This window comes from Phoenix dactylifera, chromosome 5 (genome assembly GCF_009389715.1).
Source record: "Phoenix dactylifera cultivar Barhee BC4 chromosome 5, palm_55x_up_171113_PBpolish2nd_filt_p, whole genome shotgun sequence".
NCBI lineage: Eukaryota > Viridiplantae > Streptophyta > Magnoliopsida > Arecales > Arecaceae > Phoenix > Phoenix dactylifera.
In genome coordinates, this window is record NC_052396.1 from 1,626,818 (window position 1) to 1,646,131 (window position 19,314).

The 19,314-nt window shown below is 36.8% G+C and overlaps 1 protein-coding gene across 1 annotated transcript; it reads left to right on the forward strand.

Moving 5' to 3' along the window:
* The first annotated feature begins 1,593 nt into the window (after positions 1–1,593).
* On the forward strand, positions 1,594–17,829 carry LOC103703935 (dolichyl-diphosphooligosaccharide--protein glycosyltransferase subunit 2-like). The gene is made up of 19 exons (XM_008787013.4): positions 1,594–1,968; positions 2,787–2,979; positions 3,092–3,181; positions 3,367–3,423; positions 3,539–3,608; positions 3,804–3,868; positions 5,845–5,899; positions 6,796–6,923; positions 7,024–7,139; positions 11,274–11,343; positions 12,438–12,542; positions 12,748–12,837; positions 12,930–13,078; positions 13,519–13,630; positions 13,710–13,793; positions 16,426–16,506; positions 16,583–16,807; positions 17,233–17,355; positions 17,436–17,829. Exons 1-19 carry the CDS (start codon positions 1,799–1,801, stop codon positions 17,550–17,552), a joined length of 2,100 nt encoding a protein of 699 aa, XP_008785235.2. The 5' UTR covers positions 1,594–1,798; the 3' UTR covers positions 17,553–17,829.
* The last annotated feature ends 1,485 nt before the right edge of the window (positions 17,830–19,314 follow it).

A 19,314-nucleotide genomic window follows, 5' to 3' on the forward strand; every position in this document is an offset into this window, starting at 1 on the left:
TATAGGAGAATTTGGTTGGAGGGAGACTCCTTAGGGGTGATTAAATGGATTGCTCGGTATCAGCAGAGATTGTTCATGCTGCCGATCATAGATTCTGGCAACCATCTCTCCTTCTGGATATTGCTCGTTGTGCTGCATCTGTTGATTCTTTCATGGTTTTTCCCCATATCTTTAGAGAAGCAAATCAGTATGCTGATGGTTTAGCTGGATTTTCAGAAATTGTTATTTTTCAATCTGCATTCTCCTTTCCTTTGAGAAATAAGATCTCTAGCTGCCGCTGACGAAAGTTTTTTGTTTTTATATGGGTCCAGCATCCTGTGGTGTAAACCCCTAACTTCTTACAGCCTATCTTCTTGTTCAACATAGTCGAAGTCTTTTGTCTTTGAGAGTCTTCTCTTCTAGATTGAGTGGCTAGAGTTTTTTTCTCGCTTTGCTACCACTATGAGTGTTGCCTCCTAATAAGCGACCAATGATAAGCTTCTTTCCTAATCGGCATCCAAAACGAGCATTCTTAATTCTTGATCAGCATCCGGCAGCAAGCATGCTTTCTGATTAAGTTTTGTTTCTGCTTCCTTGCCTACTACGTTCCAATGATCGGGAATATCGGTGTACCGTTTGCTGATTCCAAATTATACTTGTCCAATACCATTGACATGATTTCTTAACATTGTCACTGTTGATGAAGACTCATGTGTTTATATATAGAATTATGATAGCTCTGACCGTCTATCATTAAAATGATCCAAATCAGTACATGCATGAGAACTCTTCTTTTTAGAGGGCGATCAATTATAGTTCCATGGCCTGGCTTAGACTACAAACAGACAAGCTCGAACCATTAATAGACTAACTCAAGCCACAAAACTCTTCATATTAGTTCCTGCAACAGAAAATTTTAAAGGCATCCAGTTGCCTAAAAGATTTAGATTGCTTTTCTCTGGACACGTAGCTTTTTTCTGATGATTTATCAAAATCAAACTCTAGACCCATGGTGCCTCATAGTTATTCTCCTCTTTGGGTGGATATTATATTACTTAATGCTAGTTTGATAATTTTTTTTAAAAAATTCTAATATGGCATTTAGGTTTTATTTAAATTAAAAATTTTGCTATGAGTTAAAGTGTTGGATAAAAATAAATCTTAGGGGATAAACATGGATTTTTCAAACTATTGGATGCAAGAATAATTTACCCCTAATCTCAAAGATTTTTATATTTTACTCATCAGGATAATTTTGACTTTTCACATAAGGTAAACGAAATCATTAATTTATATAAATATAAGTATAATTTTTACAAATTATTAGATGTAGGTGTAATAAACAAAAACTCAATATATATATATATATATATATATATATATATATATATATATAAATTATGCCTAGAAATCCATCGCAACGCGGTCCTGGATGTAGGCCGAGCCCACGTCACCGATGTAAATAGGTTGACGTGCACCCCTCTCTACGCTGTTTGGTCCAACAGGTCATGCAGCTGATCGCTCCATGCTTGAAATTAAAGGAAACGCATTGGATTTCACCCACTTTCACACCATCGTGGCCTCGCGTAGTCTTACGGACGAGTGCAATTTGGGTTAGTTGCTGCAACCTGAGGAAACCATCCGGTCACCCTCCAGTCATCTTAGAGGGAGAGAAGACCAGAGGGACGGGAGTCCGAAGGCTCCTTCCCTCGGCGCCCATAAACCCTAGACTAGAGGGAGGGAAACCCTAGATTTTCTCTTTTGGTCTCGCGGTTCCCTCGGATCCTTCTGATCGATCCGTCAGCTTTCCGGGCTCTCGATGTCTATATTTCCTTTGGCCATGGCCAGAAACCTCGGGCTTCTAGGGTTTCTGGCTCTGATTTATGCATCCCTGTCCATCCCCGGAGCCGCCGTTATTCGTCCGATCAATGAAGCCCACCGATCCGCCGCATTGGAGCTGTTCGTGCCTACCCATGGATCGTTCGGGAGGTTGGATGATTTAATTTACCGTAGAAATTTTTGCTTTGTTTCCTTTCGTTATGTTCAAGGTTTCTAACTGGTTTTGGTTTGTTTCGAGATTAGAATAAAAATAATTATGACCTTTCTAAACACACTTGACTCAGTAGGAATTCCTGTAATGGTTAGTTCCGTGGATCTTGCTGTTGCACTTGATCGATTTCTGAGTTTCTTTTTCTAGTTATCAAAATTCTGATTTTCTTTTCTTTCTTTCTGGTTTTTGTTTTTGTTGGAAGACATTACTGTGGTTTACGTTCGGCTACTAATGTGAATTTTGATGTCTGCTTTCAATCTCAGAATGTTATGCCATCCCTTTCTCTTCCAATCGAGAAAGTTTGGACCTTTTTCTCTTCTGTGGAACGTCTAGTGGCAATCCATGCTTTTCCATATTAGACTGATTGTTCTATCTTTGTTAGTGAAGATATTTGGTGAACTTACATAGGATCAGATGCTTTGCTTCTCTTTGTTGCTCCAGTTTTTGTCCAACTGTAGAAGTTTTTCCACCTCATCTTTAAACTGCATTTTGCATAGGTGGAGACAAATTTGATCATCCACATTTGGATCGGTTTGTTATCATCCATTTTCTTGCCAAAGTTTTGAAGGAGTTCAATATGTTTGCTTTTTTTTTTTGAAACTTATGCCTCAATGTGAACTATGATTTTTTCTATCCCACATGGCAATTCACTATTAGTTTCTTGTTTTAGCAATGAATATCATTCTGTCACATGGAACATGTTGTCGAAGTTTAAACCTGAGAATTGCAGGTTGCTAATTTGCCTTGTATTTTACAGTTTAGAAGAAACATATGAGGCCCTAAGAACATTCCAGATTCTCGGAGTAGAAAAGAGTGCTGAAATAAGTCATGCAACATGTCCAGTTATTGTAGAAAAACTTGAATCATCATCTTCTATATCAAAGGACTTGTTCCATGCACTAAGGGTCAATAGCATCTTGGGATGCCAGATTGATGCCAGAACCTTTGAGGTATAACCGTAAGCTGTCACACCAATTCCTTTTGAACACATGAGCCCATTTTTTAGATTTCTGAGTATTTATATGAGATCTTTTGCTGTCTTGTTGCTCCTATCCCTTGTAGGATGTTGCATCAAAACTTCAAGCTGTGATAAAGGATACAAATTCATTGCTTGACTTTCATTATGCTGTTGGAGGCTTGCTTTATATCAAGGTCAGAGCTCACTTAAGAACATGATGGCTTACTGTATTTCTTTTGTTCGAGCTATCTGCATATTGCATTTTGGCAGGAAATTTATGTATAACTGCATGGATACACTGCCATCTTCTTAGATTATCCTTCAGCTTTTGACGTTTAACATTTTATTCTGACTTTAATTTGATGCTGTTCTGATGCAGGATCAAGGTATTAATGTTATTTTGTCAGATGGTGATGGTACATTTCATTCCATAAAGGTGATTGATATAACTATTTCTTTCCATACTTGTTCCTTTTGTACATTCTGGAAATTTTCTATTTTACTTATTTCAGAAGTAGATTTCCTTCAGTTAACTGTTACATTATTTGCAGGCACTCAGTCAAAGTGATGGAAGATGGCGCTATGATTCCAATAGTGCTGAATCTAGTACTTATGCTGCTGGTATTTATTCTGAAGTTCTGATTTCTCGTGAATTCTGCTGAATCTAGTTTTCTTCAGAGAATTTGGATGCCATGCATAACACTTTGTGCAGAAGATTCTTATTGTACTTTTAAAAGCTTTTTTGTTTTAGACAACATAATGTCAGCCTACTGTTGCTTGATATTGATTGCTCTGTCATATCTCATGTTGTTGCAGGGATAGCGCTGGAAACAATAGCCGGAGTTGTTTCATTGGCGGATAAAGTGGTGGATGAATCTAAGGCAAGCATCTATTCCCATAGGGTTTTTCTTTTCTTTTGTTTTTTCTTTTATTGGGGCCAAGGTTTCATATTGTTGGATTTATTAAAGGCACGCTGAATAATTTACAGCAGCACACTCTCCTATATGTGTTCTAGATTGTGAGGTGATTTTTTTTTTTGTTAAGTTAATGCAAACTTATACTGCCAAAACCTTTTTGGTTATGGATGGTTTTACCGGCACTATTTATACTCTATATTTACTGAATATCACATAAGCATGTGGATTTGATTAGAGCTGCAGAAAGCCTTGCCTGACAGATCTTTCAGTTAGGAAGGCTTTGCTGGGTCATATGAGTGAGCACAAGCCAGGCTCAGTTGTTGCTGTTCAAGTTCAGCATTAATGCCATGAACAGGTTGACTCTTAAGTTGAAGCCAGGTGTTTATTATAATCTATGCAAGCTAGCTAATGTTTGAGCTCCAGTCATAATGGAAGCAGTCCAAAAGTGGAGCTTGAGCTTTGCTCTTCTACTAGAAGAATGAAGTTGAATGAGCTTGTTATCAAGTCATACCCAATTTAGTCAGAAATTACTTGATTGATTGTCACTCCTTCACTCCTAAGATTTAGTAGTTCATATTGACTTTTTAGATGCTGTTGTAACCCCTTTTTTTTCTTCTCAAAATTGATGTTGTTTTTGAGAATGATGTGTGTGGGGGTGGGAATAGGTTGGGTGTGGTTAGGTTCTTATAGGTTCAAGACATACTATCAAGACTCAACTGGTTTGACCTAAACCTAACCCATCAGCAGGTCGGATTTCCCTGACCAAAACCTGATGGTGGGTCAGTCAGGTCAACCTTGGCTTTAACAGGTTAAGATTAGAGAGAACAAAGAAGGAAGAAACAGAAGGGTTGGGGAAAGAGGGGTGCAATGACTACGAGCTATGATGGGAACAAGTGTTATTTGGTGGCTGGCAATATTGAAGGGATGAACAGTGTCAAAATCGAAATCGACGACAGTGAGCAGCATGAAATCTATATATAGTGGTAAGTCACATGGGATTTATGGACATCTTTAAGCAATGTTGAGTTTTGCATGGTGGTGAGTGACAACGGAGTAGCAGGCAACAGAGGGCTGCATTGTGGGCTGGAGAATGGCCAGGCGTCATGGAGATACTTGGGACTGGAGGATGGGTAGAGGAGCCAATAGGAGGAACGGGAAGCGGTGAGATGGAAAAGGAGAGGAGCGAGGTGGAGGAGAAGGGAGAGGAGAAGATGGAGCAGATAAGAGGCAGAAGTTTGGGGATTGTGGACAAGTTTAGGATCATAGGCACTCCATTCAACTTTCATACCATTTGAGCTATTTGTATGCAGATTAGAAATATCAGATTTGTGTATTGGGCTGCTGACTATGACCTGAGGGACCGGGCCCATCAACCTGAACCTGTCCTGAACCAAACTGTTGACTGGTGAAGAATGTCTGAGTTGTGCCCATGAACCCACTATGTGGGGTTAAACTGGTTGGGTCAGGTCAGGAAATTTAAATTACCACCAATATTTCTGTCCAACATTGATGTTGCTGCACACACTTTACAACAATAGATTTTTTTGTCAACTTTGATTAAGACCTGGGAGTGTGTCATTAATGCTTGTAATATTGATTCTTTATCATTCTCTTAAAATTATTTCATCAACTTTGATTAAAACTGGGAGTGTGTTATTAATACTTGTAAAATTGCTTCTTTATCTTTCTCTTAAAATTATTTTGTCAACTTTGATTAAGACCTGGGAGTGTGTCATTAATGCTTGTAATATTGATTCTTTATCTTTCTCGTAAAATTTTTTACAGTCACTGAGAATAACTTTCACTTCAAACGTGTTGCACAATCATCATTCATGCATAGTACTTTTTCCATATTTTTACCATAATTTATTTATTTTCCTTTACTAGTAAGTAAACATTTGGCTATCATCCTGTCTAATGTGACTTCTTATTCTTGGCAGATAGGAATTGTGAAAAATGACATTGTTAAGCTGTTTGATAGCATTAAAAGTTATGGTATGTATGCATATATATTGCCCTCTTAAGTTCTTTTCATTTTCTTTTATCTTTGTGCATATTATATAATTTCTAATTTTCTCATCTATATTTACTCTACAAAAGCTAGTTTTGTAGAATGTGTTTTAATCTGGAAGAACACAACCTCTTGGCATCATTTTTAATGAATGGAATGTGTTTATCATAATCCATGATAATTCTTTATTTATTGTGAATTTAAATTTGTATATTCTTGAGAAGACAATTGGTTTCTATTTTCTTTTTGGGTCTTGGTTGTCAGACCTAGTCTCATGCCAATCTGCTCCTGCTTCCCTCTCCCGCCTATCCTGTAGCCCTTCAGCCTTCACTTTTAAGTTTTACCCATATAATGGTCGCCTTGTATTTTGATGTCTGTATTCTCTGTCCAATAAATTTTGATGAAATGGGTAACTTTCCATTGGAAAAAGGTCTTACATTCTAACCTCTATCAGGCTTTTTTATTTTGAAAAAATAATTTTATTTTTTTCTGGTACAGTTTATTTATCCAGATTGCTTCCAGAGATGTTACTGAATGCATTTCCATGGCAAATGAAACATACTACATATAACATCATTTCAGTTATTCATCTAATGTGGCAACAGGGCGATTTTATCATGGCAGTTTATTATTAAGTATTATTGTTGTATAGCCAAATCTTGTAAGATGAGAACAAGTTGATTATGTTGGACGAATCATGCTTCTTTTTTTTTCATGAGATGTGAATCACTAAAAAAATGTTTTAGAAGATTGCTCCTCTGCTTGAATTTTTATGTCTTCTACTAATATCTTTATGAAGTTAGCAGTTGGGTTTCTTTTATTTTTAGTTGATCTTAATAGCATATCTCTGATATAAGTATCTGCGGATGGCTTAATGTAGATGATGGAACCTTGTACTTTGATGAGAAGCATGTTGATGCTAGTGAATATAAGGGCCCTCTTACAACTTCAGCATCTGTAGTACGGGGTGTTACTGCTTTTGCAACAGTTGCTTCTGGTAGGCTAAATGTGAGTCAAATGTTCCTAAGCCTATGGTATATTGGTATCTGCTTTGTGCAATTTTTTTTGCCAAGTGCTTCTTATTTGACTTCTTAAAACAAATTTGCAGATTCCAAATGATAAAATGTTAGGCTTGGCAAAGTTTTTTCTCAGCATAGGAATTCCTGGCAGCACCAAAGACTTGTTTGACCAGATAGAATCTTTATCACGCTTGGAAAATAATAGGCAAGTAAAACATCACAATAGTTACCTGATCAATTACCTATTTGTTTTAACTTTTACTGAATCTACCAGCTTTTTGTACGTTTAAGTTATCTTGATCAGTTGATCCAAGGTACTTGTTTGACCATAAATTCTGTTGTTTCTATAATCAGATTGATTGCTGTGCCTCGGATGTGTTTGCTGGCTTGGAGTATCAAAAATATGCTTGTTGGTTTTGCATATAGAATTTTCCACTGTTTGTAAGATATATATATACAAATAGCATCTTCTTTCATCATAGTATGACCTGCTAGTGGAGGAAGACCCCCTAGGGATAAGAGACATAGGGCTGAAGAGAGAGCCAAAAAAGGATCTTTCGTGTATAATCCTGCATAATCTCGAATGTTATCAGTTCCGGTACGTAGACCAAATGATACAATGCAAGCAAAAGTTCCTAGATTCATGGAGATATAGAACAGCATATAAGTTATCATGCTTGCATATCCATCATTTGAGTCTCCAACAATTATTCCAATAATTACATAGGCCAATATGAGTTCACCTGGCACTAGCAGCTTTATCGGGGAATTTCCAATCTCAGTAGGAGCTTTCCAAAGAAATAGCTTAGTAGCCACATTAGCAGCGCTTGGGATGATTTTAGGCGCGGCGTATTCCCTTTGGCTATATAATCGTGTGGTTTCTGAAAATTTCAAACCCGAGTCGAGTCTTATGTCGGTCATATAGAACACCAACACATAGAAAAAGGGCTGGAGGAACCAGTCCATGACTTGACATCCCAATTGGGGCTCTCCCTTCACCGCCCCCATGGGGATGGTCTACAGGGTTCATAACTACTCTTCTTACTACAGGACGCTTACCTAGCCAACACTTAGATCCAGCTCTACCCAAACTTTTTTGGTTCACCCCAACATTACCCACTTGTTCGACTGTTGCTAAGCAGTTTTTGGATATCAAACGGACCTCCCCAGATGGTAATCTTAATGTGGCCGATTTACCCTTTTTTGCAATCAGTTTCGCTACAGCACCTGCTGCTCTAGCTAATTGTCCACCCTTTCCAAGTGTGATTTCTATGTTATGTATGGCCGTGCCTAAGGGCATATCGGTTGAAGTAGATTCTTCTTTTTTATCAATAAAAACCCCTTCCCAAACTGTACAAGCTTCTTCCAAAGCATACGGCTTTCTAGATGTATATGATGATATCTAGACAGATGGATCTTATATGAATCGTATGATGAAGTACCACATGAGTGGATATATAGGAATCAAAATCTGCCGAATCACTCATGTTATGATCTTCTACATCCTAGGTCTCCCCGTTCCGTCATCTGGCTTATGTTCTTCATGTAGCATTCAGACCGAATGACTCTATGAAATTACGTCGATACTTCCACATATTACGGGTAACGTAGGAGACATCTCTCTTTTTCCCCCGGGGGATCTTAATTACCACTGCTTAGCTTTCAGTTCGCCTCTGACCATCAAATTAAATGTGAATAACCCGTCCTCCTCTCTTTGAAACAAGGGGCGCTTCCGGTTCTGTGCGTGCTTCAAACAATTTTGTCTTCTCCATATTACCATATCTCTAGAGTCAATAATTTTCTATGAGGAACTGCTGAACTCAATCACTTGCTGCCGTTACTCAACAGTTTTCTGTTGAGGTCTATCCCGTAGAGGTACTCAAATTGGATCAGTGATCGATTTCTAGGTTTCATCGTAAACCTAATTGGTTACTTCCAATTACGTAAATCAATAGTTCAAACCGCACTCAAAGGTAGGGCATTTCCCATTGATATAGGAACTTCTGTACCAGAAACAGGCTTATCCTGTATCTTCCAAAAGGGAAAAAGATTTCTGAGAGTTGTTTCATGGATCCGCAAGAGAGTACTTGGGTTCTCCCAATAAATAAAAAGTGTATCATGCCTGAATCTGACCGGAGTTCGCGGTGGTGGAGGAACCGGATCGGAAAAAAGAGGGATTCTAGTTGTAAGATATCTAATGAAACCGTAGCTGAAATTGAGATTTCATTCAAAGAGAAAGGGACAAGAAAATCTTGGATCAGATCTACGAAAACAAAACAAAAAAAAAATGTTGAAGACAATTACGCGGGATCAGACATTAAAAAAGGTAAAAAGAAAAAACAATCCAAGAAAAAGAAGGAAGCAGAACTAGATTTCTTCTCTTTACGTCAAGCACCTTTTGCCTTCTTTGTTTGGCTATATATATATATATATATTGGAATAAGCTGTGTCTCTCCTTGCATAACTGGAAGACTATCTGTTTGATTTCTTTGTTAATATCAGTTGTCATCATGTGAAGAGAATGTCAGTCAAAAAAAAATGTGAAGAGAATATATATGGAAAAATCATTATCTTCATATATGAAGTAAGTTGTCATTGGATCTGTATGCTAATATTAAAGTGAGTTTAGAAGAGATGGCTGATACAGCACTAGTTCTGGCTTGGAGTCTCAAGACCACTTGTTTAATTTTGCGAAGTTGTAGCTTGAGGGTTGAGGTATGTGGATAGCTCTTGGGATGTCTAGTATAGCTACATATGTTTAGAACAAGGGTTTTAAAGTCAGTGTTAGTGGGCATGCCATTCACATGCCAGCAGGGTTCGTGCCATGCTTTGCTAAAACACATGTGAAGCTGTGCTATTTTTTTAAAAAATAAGATTTGGAAAACCTTTTAAATTAAATAGGCATTGTGTTGACCTGTGTTGGGTGCTAGTTTGGCCCAGGATACTACATGCCAGCTGGCACCTAAATCCTTCGTTTCAAACTCATACCTCTTGGTTTAGGTGCTTCTGTGCAAGTTGCTGCTTTTCATCAATGTTCAGCCATTTTTGTCTATCACTTGTTGATTTTTTGATCAACAATATCACATTGTTGTGAGGGAACTGGCTGCTCCAGGACCGGATTTTTCTTCAACTATTCTGCTGAGACGTGTGCAGAGTGGATAGATGGAAGAAAAACAACGATAATCTTCTGTTGTACTGCCAGTTCATTTCACTGGTGATCGAGAATGTTGCTTAAGTCCAGAGACCAAATTGATGTGGTAAATCTTATGATCGATGATGCATGTTCAAATCTAAGACCAGATTGATGATTTAAGGGCTGTAATCACCTCATGCCCTATCTATTTAGTGTTGACCTTTAGATTTGTTTTTGCTTTTTCGAAGTAAGTGAACATAGCCTTAGATGTTCTTTCTTACAACTTCAATCTTGGTTGTTTTAAAACTCTCCTCGTCCCTTCTGATCTTTTCACTCAAAAGTATTTCCGTCATTATAATATCCTTTGATCACATTTCTTTCATACCCTTATTTTTGCTAGTGATGGTGTAGGCTGATGTACTTATCTACAACTTTGTCCTTCATGGGCTTTACCCTATTTTATGACACGAGAACATAAACAGAAGTGGGAGTGAAGGTGAGGATAGAGGAGCATACATTTAGGACTCGTGTTTGAAGAGCCTATGAAAAATCATGCAGCAGTACATGCTGTGCAATTGCATGTGCATGTTTGCATGCTATACAATGTATGATGATGTTAGGCATTTAACTTGGACTTATTTTGTTTCGCTTGTGCTTTTAACCTTCATATTTATTGGTTTCTAATAAGGATGCAAGTCGATGATACAAATTGTTATTTTGGGTTATCAACAATAGGATTAGATGGAAATTTTCACGAGGCATTTGTTGTATTACAAGTGATATTGTTCCTTTGGTAGTGGTAATGCATTAACATGTCCTGCGCTATATGTGCACATGTATCTATAAAACTGGCAAAATAATGGGACGAATACAAATTGAGATTCCATGTTCACAAAAAACGACTCTGTTTTGAAGAAACAGACTCCCTATAAGTTTCTGCCAGGAATCATGAAATTGTATTCCTGAGGTGGGTGTGCAGGGGTTTTGCCAGAATCCTTCACCTGCTGTTTTATCATGCTAGTCATCCATGTCTGAACTTTGGCATAGTCATCTTAAAGGAGAAAGGTTTTTTTTTAATCCCTGGTTTCCTTTGAAAATATCTGTGATGATGGTGCTCTCTTTTTGTTGATATAAGTAACAAACATCTATTTTTCCTACCCAATCATGCATAGGTACTAATTCAATTGCCTGCTTTGCCTGCTATAGGGTCTCCATTCCACTGATTCTTTCACTTCCATCTACGGTACTTTCATTAACCTCGAAGGACCAACTCAAGGTAACTGATTGCATCTCATTCTGCTGAGCTTTTGGTTGGATTCTTTATCATTTATTTTTCTGCCTGCCATTTTTTATTATTTTATCATGTTTTTCTCAGACTTAGAACCTGGTATCACCTCTCTGCTCTCTTTTCAACTATTTGCACAATTTTTTTCGTTGTTTTTTAACAAATAGCTGTAGGTGGTAATGTTCTTGATAGAAATGAATCTCAAAGCATGATAAAGGCAACCTGAATAGATGGCATGTGACATGTTAATTACAATTATGGTGTTGGAAGTTACTGTATTCATTTTTTTCTCCCCTTGGTGTTTTCTTGAAGGTGTTTTGGCAATGGTTGTAACTCGTAATCTTGAAAAGTCTTGGTCATTGAGGCTGCACATGGTTTAGGAAAAAGTGGAATAAGAACAAATACCTCTTGTTTAGAATAGTTATCCCACAAGTTATTGCTATGTATATTTTGGATAAATTTCTATATAACTAGCTGATGATGATTTTATTCATCAAAGGAGTTGGATAGAATAAAAGAGGGTCGTACTCTAGGAACAATGATATTTCTGCTCAGTCTTAAACAGGTTTGAGCAGTAACTAGCCCACCAGCCATTTATTATGTATTAGAAAGTGAGCCTTGGTGCTACATAAGATTGCTCCATTGTGACCTGGAGGTCATGGGTTTGAAACACGTAAATAGTCTCTCTGCACGCGGAGGTAATGCTGCATACATATGGCCTCCTCAAACCCTGCAATGGTGGGATCCTCATTCAATGGGCCACCCTTTTTAACTTTTGGTATCAGTAGGCCTCGTGTTTCTTATTGTTAAAACCTCTGCATTTACTTTGTGTAGTATGGTTACCTCTTTGCTTCATTACCAATATAATCCCAGGATAAGTGGTAAAAATCATTGAAAACAGTGAGCTATGAGCTTGAACTGAGAATAGCCACTATGGTATTATATGTTAAAATTAGCAGACAACAAAATAATTTTACCTTCATGGACATCCATTAAATTGCTCCAAGAAACAGTTAATTAGAAAAACATTGATTAAATTTGTTTTTTCTTGATTTAAAGGAAGCACTTCTTTGAGCTTATTTCAGGTTGAGGTGACTACAGTGTTTGGTTCTGCAGCACCACCACTGACAGTAAGGATGGTGCAAGCTTCTCGTTCTGATTCAAAAGGCACCCCTGTCCTTGAAAACCAGGTAGCACATTTCCTTGAATTGCTGATTAATACCTTCTGCTTCATTTTGATTGGTCTCTTACCTTTGTAGTTTTTATTGAGCTCCATATATATGTCTGTTAGCTGAATGTCTGATTTAATATAGCTACTTCTCTTTTCCCTAGCTGACATCTGTTATTTTGATTATTTTTATTGCTAAACCTTGAGCTGAATGTTTTCTATTGCAGGAGCTCCAATTTGACTCAGAAAACACCATACATTACTTAGATATCATACCGCTGAAATTAGATGTTGGAAAGTATACATTAATTTTTGAGGTATTTTAAGGATCTCCATTTGTTACATTTGTACTGTGTATTGATTAGCAAGGAAGTATCACCAGTGAGGTGGGTCGGTTCATATTGTGCAGATCTCACTTCATGACCCTGAGAATACAAATACATATGCTACGGGGGGACGCACTAGATTGATGGCATTTGTTACAGGATCTATCAAAATTGACAAGGCAGAAATTGGAATTTTAGAGAGTGATGCTGGAAATTCAGAGACATTGCAAAAGTAAGGCTTCTAATCTTCTCCCTGTACACAGATGCTGGGCTGCTATGATTTCCTCAGTGTTGACTATACAATACTAGTATAACAGTATTCGTCCTGAACATTTTAAACCTCAGAAGATTGAGGAGATTGTACTTAGTTTAACAACATAGAAGTCTCAATTTATATCTTGTATTCATTTTAAGACAGGATACTAAGTGTAAGTTGAGAGCATGAGATCAACAGGAATTATACTAATTGATTAGTGTTTTTCATATGTTGGCCTTTGCCCATGTAGTCTATTTTATCAGTCTCCTGCTAGTTATGAATGTTTTCAAAGACAATAAGACATGCCAACTATTTCCTTCCTTGGTTTTCTTTTTCATGCAGGCTTGGGACATGTCACAAAAGGGTATTATTAATTAACTCATCTTCTATCTCATGTTTTAACATTCTTTTTGCAGATTAGATTTATCAAGAGACAGCACACTTTCGCTATCAGCAAATCACCTCCAGAAGCTGCGTCTATCTTTCCAGCTAATCACTCCTCTTGGGCACAATTTTAAGCCTCACCAGGTTCTTAGGCTATAACTTTAATGACGTGTCTGGTAATGCTATTTGTTCATTTTGATTTGATGGAAACAATGGATTACAGGTGTTTCTCAAACTGAGGCATGAAACCAATGTTGAGCACATCTTTGTTATGGAGAGTTCTGCAAGGCAGTTTAAAATAACCCTAGTAAAGTTTCTCTCGCCTCAAATTCTTTTGCATGCTTTGCTTTTTATTCTGTAGTGGCAGCTTATTGATGGAAAAGAGCTTTCTAGCATGAGATTTTTCTTTGATTGTTTAAATTTAAGTGTGTTAAAGATTTGGCATAAGTGCTATTATATGACAATTGTGCGTATAGTTCTGAAATGAACTTAAGGACGTCTAAGTTTGGACTGGTCCTTGATAGAAGCATACTGTATTAATTTTAAATGATACATAAAAGCTTTGCTTTAAGATGAGCATAACTTTGATAATAAGGTTAATGCAGCAAAAAGGCGTCAACAAATAAATAAGAAGCTTACATGTAAGCATTAGGTTTAGGGAACATCTTCGTGCATCAGGCCGAAGGACCTAAGCTTTCGTTGGTTACTTGTTTTGTTTGGATTGTTAGGCTGAGACTAGGAAAAACAAAATTCAGAAGATACAAAGAATGAATGTATTATAGACAATTGTAGGATTGTATCATTGATATTTTATCATAAATCACATGAATTATTTTTATCATTGCTATTCCGTGTAATAAAAGTTGATACATCAATATTTGTGTTTACCACCAAAGATTTGTGTCTTATCACGAAAACAAATCATAAGTGCCGAGACAATTTAAGCAGGTTATATATAAAAAATAGTAAATTACAAAAAACTTCTTGAGGTTTAAGTTTGTTATAATTATACCTATTAGTTTGTAAAATCTACACTTACACTTAGCTAAGTTAATGGTGTTAGTGAATCCGTTTACCTCATATAAAAAGTCAAAATTTTTTCTGAGTGAGGAGTAAATTACAAAAAGTCCCTAAGATTAGGGGTAAATTATATTTACATTCAATAGTTTGAAACATATATGCTTATCCCCTTGAGGTTTGTTTTTATCCAATACTTTAACCCATCACTTAACAAAATGTTAGCCAAACCATTAACTTAAATTGGACCTAAATGCCACATCAGAAAAAATTTAAAAAATGATCAAACTAGCCTTAAGTGATACAACATCCACCTAAGGAGGAGATCAGCCGTGAGGTGCCATGGGTCTGAGCTTGATCTTGATGAATTATCATAAAAGAGCCATGTGCCAAGAGAAAAACAATCTAAATCTCTCAACTAAGTGAATGCCTCTAAAATTTTCTGAGAGTTTTATCGCTTGAGCTAGCTTGTCCATGGTCCAAGCCAGGCTATGCAATCGCAACTGATACACCCTTCAAAAAGAGAGTTCTCACGCATGTATTGATTTGAATCCTTTTGATGATAGGCTGCCAGAGCTATTATAGCTCTATATGTAGATATAGAAATCCTCATTCACAGTGACTGTTAAGAAATCATGTCCACAATATTTGACAAGTAGAACTCAAAATCAGCAAATAATACACCGGCATCTCCAATCTTTATGATGTGGTGGGCGGAAAAGCGAGAACAAAACTTGATCAGAAAGGACATAGGCTGGTCGGAAAGGATGCTCGTTGTCGAATGTCGGTTGGGAAGGAAGCTTGTTGTTGGTCGCTTGTCATGAAGGAACATTTGTGGTGGGTTGGCGAAGTGGGAAAGAACCCCTAGACGCTTAAGCTCGAAGAGAAGACTCTAGAAGACATAATACTTTAAAGAGTTTCGAGAGTTGGAAAAGTGAAAGAGGAGCCTTATGTTCTTATAGAGATAATTTTGACTTTTTACAATAGATAATTGGTTTCACTAATGCTGTCAATTTAAATAGGTGTAAGTGTAGGTTTTTACAAAATATTAGGTATAAGTGTAATAAACATAAACCTTAGGAAGGTCTTTGTAATGTTATTTTGGTCATTTTCAATTTTTTTCGACATGGTATTTGGGTCCCATTAAAAGTTTACGGTTTGACTAACATTCTATTAGGTTATGGGTTGAAGTATTGGATAAATTAAATCCCAGGGAGGTTGGGTGTAAGTGTAATTTACCTCTAATCTCAGAGAGGTTTTTGTAATTTATTTTATAAAAAATTATGGAGTTGAGTATTTTGTCAGACAAATCTATCATGTTTGATGTCAGTGAAAGAGGATGAAACCATGCTGAAGCATATATATATTATATATATATATATATGTATGTACGTATGTGTGTATGTATGCATGTAATGTACGTACGTGTGTATTTAAATGAGGTAGGCCTGAAAATTTTGAATGTTGTGTGGATAAAATTTACATTAGGTAGGTCTGAAAATTTTGAAATGTTGTAGATAAAATCTAACCATACCATAGAATGTTGCTTTATGACTGAGTCATGGTAGATGCATGAATGTGTACCAATAACTTGAATGAGATTATAATTCCTATATTGAAGTTCGAGGCAGCATGTTTTCTTATTGGAAAATACTTGGCCGGAAAATGCCCCTTGCATGGTCCTCTTATACATGTGGATGTGGCTGCCTGTGAGAGGCTTATCCCTTTAAACCCCCATCTGTATCGTATTATTCCCAAAATTAGTGCTGGTTGTTAACTATGAGGTGCCAACCATGCATGTCCATGTTAGTGCAAAGCACCATACATAAATGGCAGTATGTGAATATATGATGTTAATGGAATGTGCTTGCCTGTTCCAAAAGTCAAATGACTAATATTTTTTTATATTTGAATTTTTGTAGGACTTCCTTGGTCTAGTGGAAAGATTTTATTATCTTTCTGGAAAATATAAAATTGAACTTACAGTTGGTGACGCAGCAATGGTATTGCTCTTCTTGCTTCTTTAATGAACTTTAGCTATTGGTGCTGGCTCTTACAAACTTGTTTGTGATTATGCAGGAGAATTCTTTTCTACGTGCCCTTGGTCATGTCGAGTTAGACTTACCAGAACCACCAGAGAAAGCAGCACATCCCCCTCCGCAGCCTGTTGACCCATACCTGAGATTTGGGCCAAAACAAGAGATATCTCACATCTTCCGGGCACCAGAGAAGAGACCACCAAAGGAGCTTTCTCTTGCATTTTTGGCTCTTACTCTTCTTCCTTTTGTAGGATTTTTGATAGGGGTGAGTTTGATATTTTCTTTTCAAAATGATGCATTTCACAGACATAGGTAGCTTGGATCTTGTATTTTTAATTAGTTCTAGCATTATATCCAAGGATGCTCAGAGGAACTAGGTTTCCTTTATAAAAAACCTTTTTTTTCCGTGAAAATTAAAATATGGAAAGAACAAGTTTCTGGATTTCCTATCATATGCTCAAATAAGTTGGGTTCTTCAGTTTTGACGGTCTTGGGAGTTTTGGTTGAAAGGTTTTTGATGATTGAATTATATGAGAATCAGATATATATACTTTCTTCATCCAGCCTTGCTATTAATATAGAGGTCTTTTAGCTCAAACTTGAATTAGAAAGGTGAATTCTTCTTTATTGTCACCAAAAAGTTAATTATTTCATATGGTATGTTGTAATTGACTCTGCATTTTTTCGCAGCTGATGCGTTTAGGGGTAAACCTGAAGAGCTTCCCTTCCTCGACAGTACCAGCTGCATTCTCCATACTCTTTCATGTTGGTATTGCAGTTGTGTTGTTACTCTATGTGCTTTTCTGGCTGAAGGTCCGTTATTTCTCTCCCCTCGTTGTGGTTGTATTATTTGATAGATACATATTATACTGAAGCTTCTCTTTATGGAACAGTTGGATCTCTTCACTACGTTAAAGGGTCTTGGGTTCCTTGGGGTTTTTCTGGTCTTCGTGGGTCATAGGACCCTTTCCTACCATGCTTCAACAACAGCTAAGCTGAAGTCTTCTTGAGTGGATTTTGAGAGTCTTCCGGCTTATATCAGTTTTTTAGGCTTCTTCAAGCACTGTAGACTTTAATCAGGAATTCATTTTTGTGCCAAGAGAAGCTAGACATCCGTATATGCCATCTCACATTGTCTTCATGCTCGTTCTCTGTTTGATTGAAGATAACAAGTTATGAGATGTTTCATTAGCATATTCCCCTGTTTTCAAGGGACTTCAGTTATGAGATGCTATTTGTAATTAATGTTAATGCAATGCCAAATCATTGCCAGGCTCGCCGGATATATGCTTGTTTAGATGGACATCAATGAGGGGAAAAGCTGAAAGGCAATTCATCTTTTCCTCGAGCTCAAAGTTTTTTTTTGTCCCCAATTCTTTCTATTTTGAAAATATGTATGTACTCCATACAACTAGGCAAAATATGTATGAAAAAATATGCATTGGTTGCTTTGCAAAGTTAGATTTTTTTTTTTATTATTCCTTAACTTTGTTGGAAATTCAAAAGCATCTCACTAGAACGTTTGCTAATAAGATGCTGACATAGTAAGCATCTCCAGCAATTAGAGAGGTAGCCTTTTCGGTTCTCAGGTACATTTATGTAGTGCTGACATAATAAGCATCCCCTGAAGAAGCGTAGTCGGTCTGTGCTTAACAATAGAGTAATAACTAGTTTTTTTGTGAAATCAGAGCGGTCATATTCATTTCCAACGGTTATTTTAGCTTCTCTGACAGCTAGAAATATCTTTTAATTGGTTTTTGAAACTATAGTTGAAAATATAAATATATGGAAACATCCAAAAAAAAAAAAAAAAAAAAACAAGAAGAAAGGGGGATTAAGGAGCGTGAGTGGAGGAATTAAAAGAGAAAGAGTACAAGTTAATCATCATTTTTTGAGCTTCTAGTTCCAACACAATAAATAGAGTAAGCAAGAAAGAGAAAGAAAAAAGAGTTGATTTCAAATCTTCAAGATTCTAATATTCACAGCAAATCAAGCGCGAGCTACAGCGAAAAAAATTCAACTTTTGTAAAAGTCATTGTGTATGTATTTTTTTTATTTTTGTTTAGTATACGAGATTAGGAAATCTTGTGTTGGGTTTTATGGTGTAGTTGATGCCGTAAAAACATCAGCGGACTTGCAAAGTTGGTTGTATCCACGAACACCTAGGTTGCTGTTGATTATCCTAAAATATCGATTAAGTTTTGTTGAGCTTGGGAATCAGCAAGAAGTTCCTAAGTATTATTGGATTTTAGGATTGGTTTAGCTGTACCAGTAAAATAACCTGATTTTGATTGATTGCCAGAAAAAATCAATTAGATTTGGTTGTGAGTCCGAAAAACAACTAAGATGCAATCTTGCTTATAAATTACAGTGAAATTCCCAAAGAAAAAATCTTAGAGAGTGGACGTAGGCACAGAGTGAGCACCGAACCATTATAAATCTTTTTGGGTTGCCACCTTGGGCAGCATATGATCCGTTGATGCCATAACCCATTCAAACAGTATTTCATAACCAGCATACGTAATGTCACAGTTTTTTGGTGCCATCAGTTCCTTTTTATTTCTCTAAGTATTGGATAAATGTGTCATGCCATGAAAACACAATCTGATCGAAGTCCAATATCGTACCGGGTGTATTTTGTGAAGGACAACCATCATATATGCATACATGCTACAACAGTCCCACAGGATGATGGCATATTTAGTCTTCAATAACAATGGACCTGAAACTTCCCTAAAGCATGCAAAAGCAAGTCATTCCAAATCTGCAATC

What these genes read in the sequence shown, in the direction of transcription:
- LOC103703935 (XM_008787013.4), top strand. Translation starts at nt 1,799, where the DNA reads ATGTCTATATTTCCTTTGGCCATGGCCAGAAACCTCGGGCTTCTAGGG. An exon ending in GTACATTTCATTCCATAAAG is followed by an intron (nt 3,424 to 3,538) that starts GTGATTGATATA and finishes CATTATTTGCAG; the next exon opens with GCACTCAGTCAAAGTGATGG. An exon ending in ATCTAGTACTTATGCTGCTG is followed by an intron (nt 3,609 to 3,803) that starts GTATTTATTCTG and finishes ATGTTGTTGCAG; the next exon opens with GGATAGCGCTGGAAACAATA.